This window comes from Citrus clementina, unplaced genomic scaffold (assembly GCF_000493195.1).
Source record: "Citrus clementina cultivar Clemenules unplaced genomic scaffold, Citrus_clementina_v1.0 scaffold_5, whole genome shotgun sequence".
Taxonomy (NCBI): domain Eukaryota; kingdom Viridiplantae; phylum Streptophyta; class Magnoliopsida; order Sapindales; family Rutaceae; genus Citrus; species Citrus x clementina.
In genome coordinates, this window is record NW_006262201.1 from 10,591,054 (window position 1) to 10,607,387 (window position 16,334).

The 16,334-nt window shown below is 32.9% G+C and overlaps 2 protein-coding genes and 1 long non-coding RNA gene across 3 annotated transcripts; all 3 read left to right on the plus strand.

The window, feature by feature from the left end:
• Nucleotides 1–93: 93 nt before the first annotated feature.
• LOC18043122 (protein NAR1) lies at nucleotides 94–650 on the plus strand (the record flags this gene model as incomplete). Its single annotated transcript, XM_024183501.1, is given in 2 exon segments — nucleotides 94–280; nucleotides 283–650. Coding segments are annotated over 2 exon segments (555 nt in total), but the record flags the coding sequence as incomplete, so codon positions are not given.
• An 8,430-nt stretch (nucleotides 651–9,080) lies between these two features.
• LOC112098557 lies at nucleotides 9,081–9,787 on the plus strand. Its single transcript, XR_002905664.1, has 3 exons — nucleotides 9,081–9,192; nucleotides 9,341–9,651; nucleotides 9,754–9,787. It is a non-coding gene; the product is annotated as an uncharacterized LOC112098557 (long non-coding RNA).
• A 5,989-nt stretch (nucleotides 9,788–15,776) lies between these two features.
• On the plus strand, nucleotides 15,777–16,334 carry LOC112097911 (elongation of fatty acids protein 3-like). Its single transcript, XM_024183502.1, has one exon. The coding sequence runs from the start codon at nucleotides 15,783–15,785 to the stop codon at nucleotides 16,332–16,334; it is 552 nt and encodes a 183-aa protein (XP_024039270.1). The 5' UTR covers nucleotides 15,777–15,782.

Sequence of the window (16,334 nt, forward strand, 5' to 3'; positions counted from 1 at the left end):
TTGTGGCACTCTCATTTTGTGGGTGAATGATTTTCATAATCTCGATTCACTTGCATTTATTTTCATGCATGTTTTATTGTTGGATATTCTATATTATGGGGCATTATCTTGACCAATGTTGATGACGAAGGACATCTTTATGGGGTCGCTGGAAGTTCTGGAGGTTATGCAGAAACAGTATTCAGACATGCTGCTGAAACACTATTTGGAAAAGTTATTGAAGGTCATCTACAATTTAAAACCATCAGAAACTCTGATTTCTGAGAGGTGGCTCTGGAAGTGGAGGGAAAACGTTGTTGAAATTTGCCCTATGTTATGGCTTCCAGAACCTGCAAAACATTGTCAGGAGAGTGAAAATGCGAAAATGTGATTATCAATTTGTGGAGGTCATGGCATGCCCTTCAGGTTGCATGAATGGTGGAGGTCAGATCAAGCCTAAGCCAGGGCAATCACCGAAGGAGTTAATTAAGACACTGGAAACCATCTATTTGGAAAATGTAATGGTAGCTAATCCTTTCAAAAATCCTCTGGTGAAAAGCTTGTATGATGAGTGGCTTGAGCAACCTGGTTCAGAGAAAACTAAAAAGCACGTGCACACAGAATATCATCCTGTGGTGAAAAGTATCACCGCTCAGTTGCGTAATTGGTGAAAGCATTCACCATCCCAACACTTGATCGTAGACAATTTTGGAACTTAAGAACTCTCTTCTTGTGCCCCATGCCGTCTCCGAGTTGTTTTAGCAAATTTCAGACATGGCACCACAGCGTTGCTGGCCATTTTTTTGTCAATCATGGGATTGCATTTGCAGGGAAGTCCAATTTTGATAGAGTAAACATACATTTATTTACTTCAAAGGTTTTCACTCATGTACATACTCTGTATTAGAAATGTTACATATAGAAGAAAGCATTGAGTTAGGCACTGATGCCTCATGGCACTTAATTTCATTTCCTTGTATCATTTTTTCTTAGTTGAACAGTCCGAATAAGGTTCCCTTTGCTCAAAAAAAAAAAAAAGCTTCGGGGTTTCAATACCCAAGTGAATTAATGAAACACATATTGAATAGCAAAGCTTTCTTACTCTCTCATCTGCTGAGATTGTAAATGTCACATTTACTGGGTAGAAATTGAAGAAAACTCTTCTACAATTTCAGCCGTAACCACCTATATCACCAATTCTTCAATTTATTCATAAACTATTTTACCTTACCCTCCACAGAACCTGCAGTTGACACACTAGCCAAAGTAATTGTAGGCAGAACCCTCGCATATCATACATTCAAAACAATTTAGACTCATAAATCATAATTCTTGAATTTACCCCAACGAAAAATGAAATTTCAGCAAGTAAAGAAAAGAACAAACAAAATCAATTAACAATCATATAAACAAAACTCAGAAAAACAAAATAAATTAACAATCATACCAACAAAACCTGGAAAAACAAAATAAATTAACAATCACATGAACAAAATAGATACAGCACAATTTACCAAAATACAAACACTTGAGCATAGCTTAATTTTATTGGAAAGAAATTCAAAAAGTCAATTAATTAATACAAATTGAAATTCCGACCAGATTTTTCAGCCCCCAATTTATTTGTTTATTACGATTTCACAATAACGAACCGGACTTAATTTGATCCAAATCGGAACTGAACCTGTCATTAAGTCAAGGGATGGGAAAAGGAAAAACCCTAGCCCCAAATTAGCAAAGCAAGCCGCCCACTTCTGCAAACTCAGAACTCAAGTTGCCGCCTTACATAGATGCAGCACCACCACCACCACCATCACTAGGCAAATCAAAGCAGAGATGTAGCACCACCACCACTAGCTGAATCAGAGCAGAGACGAAGCGGCAGCAGCAGTAGCCGTCGATTCTCAATTACAGCAGCAACAGAGCAGAGACGCAATCGCAATAGCACACGGAGCCGTTTGGATTGAATTATCTTTTTTGTTTTCGTTTTACTGGTATTACAGCTTCAGCCGGTTACCCATTTTCCAACCGTTAAATCTCAGCCGTTAACTACCTTTGTTCACAATCTAAGGATTCATTCGCTAAGAGACAAATAATTGGGGTACCAAACCCATGACGCAAGGTAGCTGGACCCCCCAAATAGATTATATTTTGCTAAAGAAGTCAATTCTACCAAGAATACCTCTTTCTATTGAATTTAATGATGATTATTTGTTTATATCATAAAAGCTAAAATAATTGTGTGAGTAATTTGATTCTTTTACAGTATAAAAATAAATTCAGGAAATGTTAGGGCATGTTCTGTATTTTATTTTTAAATTCATATTATGAGAATGAAAACGGTGTTTTCAAGTTGATAAATTTTCAATTGAAATACGTGTTTGTTATTATTTTATTTATCCTATATTTTCAAAATGAAAATAACCAATAGATAAAGTTAAAAATGATAAAATAATGGATATATTAAGCAATTTTACTACATGCAAATTATTATCTGTGTTTAAAGTTCATATAAAGCTTGTTTATTTTTCAACATACCAACTTACAATAATAATAATAAAATTTTTGTGATATCCAATATTAACTTTTTAAAGTAATTATTTTTTGTTAATGTGTCCGCTGTTCAATCGATCTTCCTACTTTCTATGCTTGAGATTAGATCATTTGCTTCAAAGATTCGAACTGGACTTATAGTAGGAAAAAGAATTTTCTTCAATATGAACTCTGATTCTCTTTTATATATATATATAAAAAAATCTAATTCTCCTTTCAACATTTTAACATTTTGATGAAATAAAAAATTATTGGCGAAAGATTACATGCTTCCTTACATTAGAGAACCAAATACTCAGATAGGTAGTGTAAATCTCTACTGATCGTTGGTGATTTTATCAAAATAAAATTCAATAAAATGTATAAGAACACTTAAATCCGTCCAAAAAAACATAAATGACCCAGCAAATAAAGAAAAGTACTGTGAAGTAAAAATTGAAAAGTTCAATCCGTCGATCATTTGATACGTATTTTTCTTCACAGAACCTCAATTCAATAGACAAAAGCTCCTCTTAATTTTTCTTTTCTATTTAAATAAAAGAACAAAAGAAATTGATTACGGAGCCATTAATTTCCAAGAATTAATAAACGAAAAGGCCCATAATTTTTGTAAACCCACCCCACTCTCAAGAAATAATTACAATAAGTTCAAATTATTTTTTAAAAATTGAAATAAAGAAGATGTAATTACAATAAGTTTGGAGATTGAATCAAATAAAATAAAATACCTAAACTATTATATACAAGAACTCTTGATTCTTGGGGTATTTTAGTCATTTTATATTATCATGGTAAATTAGTCAAATAAAACTTATCTTAAAGCAACCTAAATGGTCAAAGACACCTAAGTTAAAAAAAAAAAATTATATGAATGATTTAATTTATTGATTGTCTATACGTTTTATTGATTTATATATTTTAAAAATAGTATGAACGTATTACAATTATTTTCTGACAGCGAGGTAGATTTGTAAAATAAGTAGGTAGAAAATATCCCCGTCCTCAAACAAATAAATGAATTATCGGTGATGCATGCTTTTTTCCAACTTTCGTTTTTTTTTCTTTTGTTTTTTTTTTTTTTTTGGTTTTAAATGGCATTGGCCCGACCACTACAAATTAATTAGAGAATATTTACAATTATGTATCACAGCTGTGGAGTAGAATCAGGGAAATTAAAAATGCTAAAATTATTGACGCGTGGGTTAGGCGACAATAACCATAAACATTTTTCGTGTAGTGTAAGAAGAATGCAACAACTCGTTTCTTTCGGTATTTTTGCAACAAAAGTACGTTGAACAACTTATGAAATTATTTCTCCTTTTCTTTGCCAGAATGGATGTGATCGCTTCCCCTCTCCCGGAGCAGCTGAACTCCTTTGCTGCTTGTGACTTACCATAAATCTTCAAGCCATTCAAGCTGTGCTTGAAGATGCAGAGAAGGCAAGTTGATATAAGATGGTTGCATGGAATAAGCAGGGTATCTTCCGAGGTTAGAAATTGGGCTACGAGTATTCGTTTTGGACATATAATAGAGTTTCCAAGCTTGCGATGAGTCGAACCAAATGCAGAACAACCTAGGCTGTTATGCCCTGCGATTAAGCTAAAAATTTCACTTCTTTTATAGTCGTTTTTCAGTTTTAAGATATTTTTCTATTTTTCTTGATTCTTCTAGGATTTTAAGATATTAGATTTAAGTGCCATCTATTTTCTTTCTCTTATTTAGATTCGAAGAATTTTATTATCATATAATATTTTGAATTTGCTGAGTTTGTTAAATTTGCCTCCTTTTAGGCTTCTATAAATGGGATTCAAAACCCTAATTTTGTTCATTCAAATTATTCTCAATAAAACTTATTATTCAAATCCTGGTTTATATTATCTAATAGCTTTTTAGTGTTTCTGCATCATCAGCTGGTATCAGAGCAAGTTTGCTTGTCATCATGGCGCGACCACACAATCAAAGGAGCAACCATCCTGGAGACGATGTTTAAGGGATGTAGGCAACGACTGTGGAGGTTATCAGATAGATGGTCAAAGGAGCAATCTTGCAAGTCATGCAGGACGCATATAACCTGAGAATGGTAGCAGACAAATATTAGGTTATCTCTTGTAAGCCATATTCATAATAAATGTATTGAGGGAAAGATACTTTTTTCTTGTCTTAAATGATGTGTGGGATGGACATTACAATTAATGGGAACCATTCTTCTGTGTTTAAAGAATAGTCTATACTACTGCACGTAATCAATTAGTAGCAAGTATGATGAGATCAACAAATCTTACCTTTCTCAAGGAATTAATTGAAGAAGAATGTTGATCATTGTTTAAGCAGGTAGCATTTTTGGGTCAATTCTTCAAGGATCGTGATCAATCGATCAAAAAATTGCATGTAAGTGCAAAGGCTTGCCTTTTGTTGCAAAGATAATAGGGAAATTCTTACACTATAAATGACCAATAGAAGAATAGAAAATAATTTTAGATAGTGGAATGTGGAAGGTAGAAGAGTTTGGGAAAGGTCTTCTGGCTCCTTTGTCGTTAAGTTATAATGATTTGTCGTCCACAGTAAAACAATATTTCTCACATTGAGCTATCTTTTCAAAAGGTTACAATATGTGTAAAGAGGAACTAATTACACTATGGATGGCTCAAAATTACCTTAAATGTAGAAGAAGGCAAAGAGATGGAGATCCGATCCAATCTGATAGTAGTAGTTTATTTTAATTTTTATTAATTTGATTTCATAGGAGTAGTTTTCATTTTTTGTTGAAAATTGGTAAAAAAAAAACTGAAATGAGATGATTACTTTAAAACAATCTTCAAGAACTAAAATAATTAAAAAAACTCAAAATAAACAAAAAAGTCTTAAAAATAACCCTAATCCGAACATTATTTGAATGCATCCTAACTAGCCCGAATATGATTTTAACCCAAACCCAACCTAACTCGCTTATAATTATAACCCAATGCGATCCAAATTCAACTTGAATTTTTGATCCGATCTAATCCAATTTGAATATTCTAACCCTATCAACCAAAAACCCAATTAGGTTGATCTGAACCCACATTTGTCCACCCCCAGAGGGGATCATGACCCTACAAGCTTTGAAAGTTTTTTGAGATTTCTAAGTGGATATTAAAAATTATGTATAAAAAGACTGATTTGACCCCTAAACACTTTATACATACAGTAGAAATTTAATTTTATATTTTGTGAAATAAAGTCAAAGTAACTGAATTTTTTTTTATTTTGTTAATTATTTTTCTACTATGACAAAATGACAAATAGCCTTCTGCCTAGCTCTTTGACTTTTATTTTTCTAATTATTTTTTTCATTTCTCTTGCAACAGTAACTTCAATTATCAATCAAAGTCGCCAAATCAAAATCTCTGCAGCCTGCAGCTACAAGCAAACTTCTCAAATTTCGAAATTCCTTATGACTACATAATAGCTATAAATGGAAAAAGCGTCTAAAATAACTATGTTTTTCCATTTATAAGCGTCTAAATTTCGAAATTCCCTGAAGATTTACTCCATACGTAACAACATATTAGTTTTGCTAGTAAAATTGCTAACTATGTTTTTCTTTGTATTTCCGCTCAAGGATGAAGAAATTTCCCTAGACTTTTGTGGTGAATATCTTACGAACATATGACAATTTAATCTTTGGCTGAGACTTGTTTAACATAAGAGATGACACTTTAAAGCAATAGGAGAGAGAGATAATAAGCTTTGTTCCCCAAAAAAAATCTATCAGATATATTATGCCCCCGGTTGCTATTGCTAAAAATAGTCATAATTACTAAAAAATAAGTAATTCTTTTTTTTATATATTAAAATGGTAAACGGGTGGATAAAATTTAAAATAATTTTTTAACTTTTTATCTATTTTGACATTCGAATTTTAAGGTCGAGAAGTCAAGCAATAAATAAACCTTTTTGAGAGGCTAACTAAATTCTTAGTAATTTCATATAATTTCATTTCATCAGAACAGTTTTATCAAAAGCAATTTTATAAATCTTTGTGGAAAGCTTTAATCCTTAATTATCTTTCACATATTTTCTTTGTAATATGAGGTAAGTCATGGACCATAGTATGGTATTTATTGTAAATAAAATCATTATGAAACTGATTTTATTCTTTTTTTTTCACAAACAAAGTATCTAGCTAACTGCAGATGTAATGAATTACTAATTACCATTATTTGATTCGCTGTCTAAATTAGATCTTGGAGTCTGTCATGGCATAATAAAATTAACGACATAATGGCTTTTGATTTTGCCTACCTGATAATAAAAGTTGTCTGCCATATAGACAAGAAATGGATCCATACGTTAAAGCAAAATTGAAAAATATAAAAAAATAAATTGCTAGGAGATGATTTTATCTGAAATTTCACCTGCACGGTATTGGCCACATATAAATTTGTGATGAAATTCATAACGGATTAATATAATTGAACGGAATTACTCTATACAATTTCATAAGTATGTATTATACAATTAAAAATCTATTGATATTTATAATAAAATAATATATCTACTAAGTGCTGGGATATATATTTGTGGAGAATGATAAATGTAGAGAATTACAGTAATAAAGGTGGAAGTGGAACTTTATTATAATTAATTAATGTGTTTACAATTCTGTAAGTATAATAAAATAATAGTAATAGGTAATTTGTAGAAAATTAATGTGTACTTCAAGGCACATTACAAATGTCGCTTTCCTAAAGATATTATTTATCCCACCAATTAAGTGATGCATATAGGCTAAATAAATACACCTCCAGGATACAATGAATCACTTATTTGTTTGCTTGCGTTGTTCATCGATGGAAGCAAACTTGAATACTCTTGAAAGTTGCAAGCTTGCCAAGAATCAATATATTATTCCTGTAGTAAACAATATATTAGATATTTGATGCATATAGTATTGATGTTATACAATAAAATTTGTTTCTGGAAAGAGGGCTGAGAAGAGAGTGATGTAGTATCCTATGGAGAACATTGGGGTAATCAAGGATTAGGCTGGTGATGGAACTTCCACTGTGGTGTTGTGTGCAACGTTCAGTTGCTGGACTTTGAAGAAGAAAGTGATGGCCAGGTCTGCACTGTTTCAATTGAGGATGGATAGCTGCCTGGAAGGCATGATGATTATTATTGCATGATATTAAGGTACTAAGATCATCATTTCTATCTTGTTTTTTTTTTTGATCGGTTTATCCTCTATAAGCAAATTCAATTATGCTAATATTACCATTTTTTCACCCAATTTTCACCGTTGGTTGTATTAACAATTTCAGGTACTCAAAAGCTACAGAGCACAGCACATGTGGGCTGATCATATGCTTCCATGGAGGAAGGAATTCGGTGTTAACACTATTATGCAGGTAACCGCAGTTGTTAATTTGCACAAATTTGCATTGTCAGAATGCCCTTTAATATTCACTGTGTTTCTTTTTGTTATTCAGGTTACCATGGTATGTAGAGTATCATCTTTGAGGGTTTGTAAGAGCCTTTGCAGTAAAGTTACCTGCTCGAGCAATTGCACATTCATCGAGTACAATTTTGGATTTTCAAGGTTTGTATGTTTAGTTGTGATTAGCAGGCTTAGTCACTCATTCCTAATCTTTTCTGATTTTCAAGTTATTTAGGTCCATTAACAGTTTTCACACATGTTTCAATGCTGGTTGTAATGACAATTTCTCATCTTGCATCTCTAAGATGCATCACGTTTGAAACAGCTATTGCGGTAAACTTTCAATGCATGTACAATGGCCGTTAAGAGGTACATTCAATTCGGTACGTTTTGGTGCAGTCTTCTAATGCTAATATCATGTTGTGTATATTTAGTTTGCAATTAAAACTTAGGTATACAATCTTAATCTCATATAAATCATGGTGTACAAAGTTTTCTATTAATTATATGGTGACTAAAAGTTTAATTATCTTAAAATTTTTTGTAACTCTCTTTTACTTTGCTTGTACAGAGTACCTGTTTTGGCTGACATGTCTAATTCGTAGAAATTCATTTTCATGGGTTTCCATTGGTTTGAGCACATACAGAAACAGAGCTTTACTTCTTGAGGTGTTATGCCTTTGTCTCTTCATTCACCATATTTGTTCGAATACGTTGTCTCATTAAGAATTTAAAGCCTTTTTCTAGGCAGCTTTGTGGCCAATTTTTTATGCCATCAATGCATGATTGTCATTTAGATTTTCCAAATAATTGTTAGGTGGGCAAGATATTGTTAAAAGGGCATTTAATTAGCTACGTCCCCTATGAATTTAGTTGCCAATAATACATTGAAATTGAGAAGGCTAATAGTTGAGGAAAGTTATTGTCTTAATTAAATTACAGGTGATAAGATGTTGCTTGAATTCAGCATCTTGTATTGCGATGATTTTGCCCACATGAGGTTCTGTGATTCTTGACATCAGGATAACTCAAGTCAATTTTTTGTATCAGCATATATCATCTTGTTTACTGTTTTGCCTTTAAAGAATAAACTTTAGTGAAGTTGTTTTTGTTTGTGTAACTTATCAGGTTAAGGATACTAAGCAGCTTATTAAGGCAAATGTCAGAATGAAGATTGTTCACCACACCTGGCATTTATGATGGCAAGGAAGATTAATTGTTCACAAGCCAATTTGATGAGTGTTAGATTTTTGGCTTTATATATTATTAGAGCTCTCCCTTCTGAGAGATATCTCATTAAATTTGAGTAGAGCTCTCCCAATAATTGCAAGCTTTCATTTGTTTGTAAAATCATCTTCTTATATTGATTGTGTTTCCTTGTGTTATCAGGTAGAGTATCATCTTCAAGGGTTTCAAAAAGTCTTTGCAGTAAAGTTTCAACCAATTGCTGTGAAGAGGCATATTCATTTGAGTAATTCAGTTTCAGATTTTCAGGGCGTGTATGTTTAATTAGTTTTGATTAAAATATTTAGTCACTCATTCTGAATCTTTTCTAATTTTCAAGTTCCGTAGGGCCACAACCAGTTTTTCAGGTCTGCAGAAACTATCTTGAGTGTTGAGGAATTGCGTTTGAGCACGCACAGAAACAAGGCTAATGGAAAAGAACTTGACAGAAGAATTATGCTCTAAATCTAACAAAAGTATATTTCTACTTCTTGTGGTTATTTTACTTTTGTATTTTCTGTCATCATTTTGATTAATTCATTCGAATTCAGACTCTCATTATTTAAAACCATTTTCAGGTGGCTTGCACGCTAATTAAGTTAACGCAGAAGCATACTCTAGACAAAGATGAGCAAATTGAAGATGATAAATACATATATGGTGGCCAAGTCGCTCATTACATTTCATCTCTCATACGAACATGATTCTGAATTTGAATTTCCATGAATAATTGTCGGGCTGGTGCAGATATTCTTAAAAGGGCATTAAGCTACCTTATGAAATTGGAAAGTTATCATTGCTTGAATGAAAGCACCATCTTCTGTTGTCAAGGCTTTCCCCACACGATGAGATTCTGTGCTTGTTATCGGCCGCTTAATTATTTACTAAATCAGGTTTTTGTTATCAAGTACATCATCTTATTCACCATTTTGGCTATATATAAAGATTAAAATTTCTAACAGTTGTTTTGGATTCTTGTGTAATCAGATAATTGGGGCAAATGTCAGAATGAGGATTGTTCAGTGCTACTGGTACGGCAATGATGGTGATGGTGAGGAAGATTGTTCACAAGCCAAATAGAGCACTCCATTTTGTGAAATAACATCCTCAAATTTGAATTGTTGGGCATATGAAGTGATGCTAAAGCCTTAATAATAGGACCTTCCAATGAAAGTTTCATTTGAGTGAATTATGGGAGAATGAAAGTTCTTGGAGTGAGTGAGAAATTAAGCATATATCAGCGAGTAGTGAATGTTTTTCTTTGACTGTGACGTAGACCAAAAGCTGAACAATGTAAAATTATATTGTTATGCTTGGTTTGCTATATATCATTTCTGTGCAATCAAGAATGTAATTTTGTAATTATTCAACTCTGCTTCCGCGAACATGCGGTATCTTGCAGTTTTTTTCTCCTTTTTTCTTTCTGCGTTAAAACTACAACAAATGGAAGTGACTGGCTTGATTTTAGCTCCTGTAAAAAAGTGCTTGGGGCAATGTCTTTTGTATCAGCAAGTTATCAAACATCATAGTTTGAATATAGAATCCTGAGTTGCTATCGAAAATTCCAGGTGTTTCACCTCTCAGTTTCTTAAAAGCTACAAAGCTTGATATATATTGACAAAGCAAACCGTCTGTGGGCTGAAATGCTTCCCGGGATCAGGAAGGAATTTGGTGTTGACACTATATGTTATGCGGATAACTACAGTTGATGATTTTTACCCAAAATTTGTCATAGTTGACAATTCACTTATGCTGTGTTTACTTCACTTATTTAGTGAAAGATTGGGAATCCCACTCTGTGGGCCCCATCTATTTTTGGAGTGGGGAGTGGGAGTGGGACTCCCATTGGGGGAGGTGGGAGTGGGAATCCACTCCCACCTCTTCCTTTTCTACCTTTTTTTTTAATTTTAATTCAATTTAATATTTTATAATTAATAAAATAAAATAAATAATATTATATTTATTTGAATAATATTATTATATTTAACTAAATAATAATTTGCATTGATTCTAAGTTAAAATTATTTTAAAATAATATTATTATATTAATAGAGAATTAATAAATATAATATTATTGTATTTATTTTAAAAATAATAGTACTATATTTATTTAATATTAATAATAATGAATAGTTTATTCTAAGAAAATATTAATTTTGTACTAAATAATATTATATTATTATTTTATATAATAATAAATTTAATATAATTATATTTAAATTTAATATAATTATATTAAATAAAATAAAATAACGTTTCATTTTATATTAGAATTAAAATTAATAAAAAATGTGATGTTCATAATTAAGAATATTAATAATTATTATAAATTTACAAATATAATAAAATAAATATTTATTCATTAAATATATTTTTTATTAGCTTCGTAATTAAAAACTATAATTTTTTAAATAAGGATAAAATTGTAATTTGAAACTATTTACTCTCAATCCAAGACAAAGTAAACACATATATTGGATTCTGATCTTCATTCCATACTTCTATTCCAGTATAAGTAAACAACTTATTCCCACTCCCACTCCACACTCCCAATCCTAGGATTCACACTTCTCAGGATTCCCACTCCAATCCAAAAAGTAAACGCTACCTTACAGTGTTTCCTTGTGTTATCAGGCTGTAATGTGTGAATTGAAAGATTAAGAAAGATTGATTCTAACTAACTTATGCAATTGAAGATTATGAAAAATCATTTGCACTAAAGTTCCCAGCTTGTTTAATTGCGGTGAAGAGGCACATTCATTCTGAGTACTTGAGTTTTAGATTTCCAGGATGTGTAATTTTAGTTGCCATTGAAATATTTAGTCGCTCATTCTTAAAAATCTGTTCTAGTTTTCCTGTTATTTTGGGCCATAAACAGTTTGACAAGTCTGCATGTGGTTTCTAAAGATTGATGGTTATGATAAATATTGTGAGGTATGAAATATTAATTTGCTATAAATATGTGTACAAATTTTTCCTATTACATGGGGACTGAAATTGTAACTTGCAGGGTAAAAAAAAATCCTAATTTGCTTTAGGTATGAAATCTTAATTTGCTTAAGTGTCTGCATTTGTGTACAAAGGAAAAATAAGAAATTCTGCTACATGGGGACCGAAATTTTAATTGGCAGGGTCTTCATCAAATGTTTGTTATCAATACTGATCCCGGAATGTGTGGAACACGGTGAAAAGTTTTTCATAGTTTTGCGAAGAAGGCTGATTTATCTGATTCATAGAATTGTGAAAAGGGCATCGGGCGGGGGACAAAAGAAGTGTTGAAATTGAAAAGGTTAATGGTTGAAGCATGCAGTGTTGCAATTAAGTTATTATTGTCTTGAAATAACAGGAGATGATCAGATGCTGCTTAATGCATGCAGTTTCTGTTGCAATTGTATTGGCCTGGGTTTAGGGAACTGTCAGAACTTTCAGAAGAAGATGGAGTTTCTCAAACCAAATATAAGAAGATATCTCACATTCCCCACATGGTCTCAATGCACAGGTAAGTTCTTCTCTAGCTCTGTTTTTCATTGTTTTTTATTTTTAATGTAAATAAGGAGCAGAGTTAATCTCTTATCTTGACCTTGCTTTGAGAAAACTGCTTTTACATGTATTTTTAATTCAGATGTCCACAATAATTTCATTTTAGTTTGAGCTAAGTGATAACTGTTGAAGGCTCACTCACTCATTGGGAGAAGCTCCATGACGCAGGCTGCTGGGATTAGCTAGTGCAATTGCTGTGAAGAGGCACATTCATTGGGAGAAATTCAATTTTAGATTTTCTTAGTGTGTATGTTTGGCTGCGATTAAAATGATTTCTCTCGTTGTTAATGATTTCTGATTATCCCGTTCTTTATGGCCATAAACAGTTTTCCACGGGCTGCATGTGGCGGCAAAAGATTCATGTTGATGAGGCTAATGCTAAGTTACATGCATGTAACTTAGGGAGATCCTGTTGATAATTATATCTTGTGGTATGCGTGTTGCATTTGAGCCCATGCAGAAACAGAGCTCAAGGAAAAGCAATTGACCCTAGAAGATGTTGCAAATATAACAGAAGTATATTTCTACTTGCGGTCAATTTACATTTGTTTCTTGTGTCATCCTATCTCATTCATCATTTTGGACAGAGTTTGGAAAAAAAAAAATTATACGTAAATCACTTTCCAATGGTTCAGTGATTTTTGATTGGTTGTAAAATGTTGAACCTCTTTTCAGATTTCCAAATAACTGTTAGATTGGAGAAGAATAAGAAGATATTATTAAAAGGATATTTAATTAGCGCTCTCTGAATTTAGTTGCCAATAATGCATTGAAATAGTTGGGGAAAGTTATTGTCTTAATTAAATTACAGGTGATAAGATGCTGCTTCAATTTTGCAAGCATCTCGTATTGTGAAGATTTTGCCCACATGAGATGTCGTGATTCTTCTGCTTCAATACAGGTCAAATTTTAGTATCAATATATATCTTCTTCTTTACTGTTCTGCCTCTAAATATTAAACTTTAGGCAAGTTGTTTTTGTTTGTGTAAGTTATCAGGTTAAGGATTCTAAGCAGCTTAATCAAATTTGAGTAGAGAATCTTTGAATAGAATTTTGTTGTGAGAGTTTCACTGTAGTGAATTTTGGGAGCTTGAACTCACTTGAGTGAGATAATATTATCCTGGAACTCAAGTGAACTCAAGTAAGTACTAAAGCGCCTGGTTATGGTGCTTTCATTGGACTATATGCAAACATGAGATATCAGCTATTGTGTGGATTTGATAGAGCGGTCACCAACCATTTTGATGTTATTGGAGTAGCACTGTTCTTAAGCACGGCTTTGAGGTCTCTCCGTCTTTCTTTTACGTATTTGTCTATTGATCGACATCTCTAAATATACATTGATAGACCAAATTACTCTTGTTTTAATGTTTTGTTTGTTGAACTTTGACTGGGTTATTTGTTTATTTGTCTCATATGATGTTAATGCGGTTCCTATAAAAGTGGATATAGATCTATCACCTCAAAGTCTGATTTCAATTTTCCTTTACTTAATCAACTAGCATCCTTTCCAAGTCCAGATACTTACCAATAGTGAGACTTTGCTACGGAAGTACAATTTCTCTTGTTTTACAGTTAAGTATGTAAGAATAGTTTCAAATTTACAGAATTCTGATATAGTTCTCTAAGGAAATGCGGGTGGTGAATATGGTTCCAACTTTTAATAGGCTTTAATAGGCCCATTTGTTCAGCCACAGTGATTGCGGTCTAAATTCTTCTTTACTGTCTATATGTGTTGGCGTTTGTCTATTGTCCAACTTCTCCAATGGATTCCATGCAGGGTTTTGATGGTCTAATTAGGAGAAAGATCAACGGATGACCTTTTGAAGAAGGCTTACACAACAGCCCATCTCAGGATGTCATGGCTCAGCTCAAAAGTCCCCAGGTGGTTGATACCAAGGAGTGCCATTGTTTCTGGGCTTGGGCTCCTTGGCGTCAAACAAGATAGTCCGGAGGAAGGTGACTGCATAAATTTCTTGGAGTTAATGTAGTCAATTGCCCAATTTTGCTGCCTGTCGAAGAGACACAGCATGGAAGTCGTCATCAAACTCTGAGACACCTAAGAACTAGTAGGAGGTGGTGGTATTCGCCTGGTGTTTCCTTGCAAGTATGGTTCACTGATACAGGGATTCTTTTCTTAATGTCTAAATACTATATGTGATACAACGTTGTATATCCCAATTCTTCTCCAGTTAAATTCTAGTGAGTTAGGAAATTTAATTTTGTTTTAGCTATGAATTATTTCCTAGATAATAATAATAATTGACATGTTCCTTTGGAGTCTTATTTATTCCAACTTTAGGAAATTCTAGTGAGTTAGGAAATTATGCATCGTCAATATGTTTTTTTTAACTTTTTTAAAAATACACAATTTTTATTTGACTGACTTGATTTTACTGACATAATTTTCTCCCATTTCTATATTATCGACGTTGAGTGCATGTAATCCACAAGTCTGATTGAGCCAAAAGTCTAATGACACTCACGTCCAAAGATGCCGTTATCACAAAGCCCTGGATAATTAAAGAGGTCATTGTTTGAAAGAAAGAATGATTTGTTGGTATGAAATTACGTTAAAATGAATATATCACTTTTTTTTTTTTTGGCGTGAGTGATGGCTTCGTTTAATGACAATTGGCAGACAATGAGTCATCTTTTAATTTTGGTTTTGATTTATTATAAAATATTAATTTTTGTAGTTTCAGTAGATGAAATTTCGAATCAAATATTAATATCGTTAAAGTACGCAACTCAATATTTGCTTAAATCATTAAAAAAAAATTGCTTTACATTAAAAAAAATAACAAGTGATCACTTGATTTAACTTCCTTTACTAAATTTACGATTTAAAATCCAAAATAAAAAAACGAAAACAATTTTTGAAATCACACTCGAAGTTTTAAATTGACATGAAAAAAGAGCTTATTATTGATTATCTTTTTCCTAAAATTTAAGGTAAGATAACAATATGTCCAAAATACCCTCCGCATTATCCCAAAACTTTATAAACTCCCCCGTTCCTCTGAACATCATCTCTTCCAAATCTTTCTCCCCCAAAAAACCAGCCATGGCTTCATATTCAATTACCGCAACACTCCAATATTGGCTTGTAAACCACCCCAAAATCCTCAACTTCACATGGACTCAGAACCAAACACTAGCTTCCTCCCCACACTTCCTCATTCTCTCCATCCTCACTTACCTCTCCCTCACATTCATCCTCTACCACACATCAACATCAACATCACCACCATCATCACCTTTCATTGGACCCCACATCCTCAAGCCCATCACAGCCGTCCATAACCTCACCCTCCTCCTCCTGTCCCTCATCATGGCCGTTGGTTGCACTCTCTCCATCATCCTCCATTTACCCCACCTCCATTGCACCCTCTGTTTCCCCCCTACCATTTCTCCGTCTGGCCCCCTCTTCTTCTACCCTTACATCTTCTACCTCTCCAAAATACTCCAATTCTTAGACACCCTTTTGATCATTTTGTCAAACTCCGTCCAACGGCTCACGTTCCTCCACGTCTACCACCATGCAACCGTCGTCGTTATGTGCTTCCTTTGGTTACAGACGAAGCAGTCTTTAGCTTCCTCCCAAATTCATCAATGA

Coding starts and splice junctions, on each gene's coding strand:
- LOC112097911 (XM_024183502.1), top strand. CDS start 15,783: ATGGCTTCATATTCAATTACCGCAACACTCCAATATTGGCTTGTAAAC.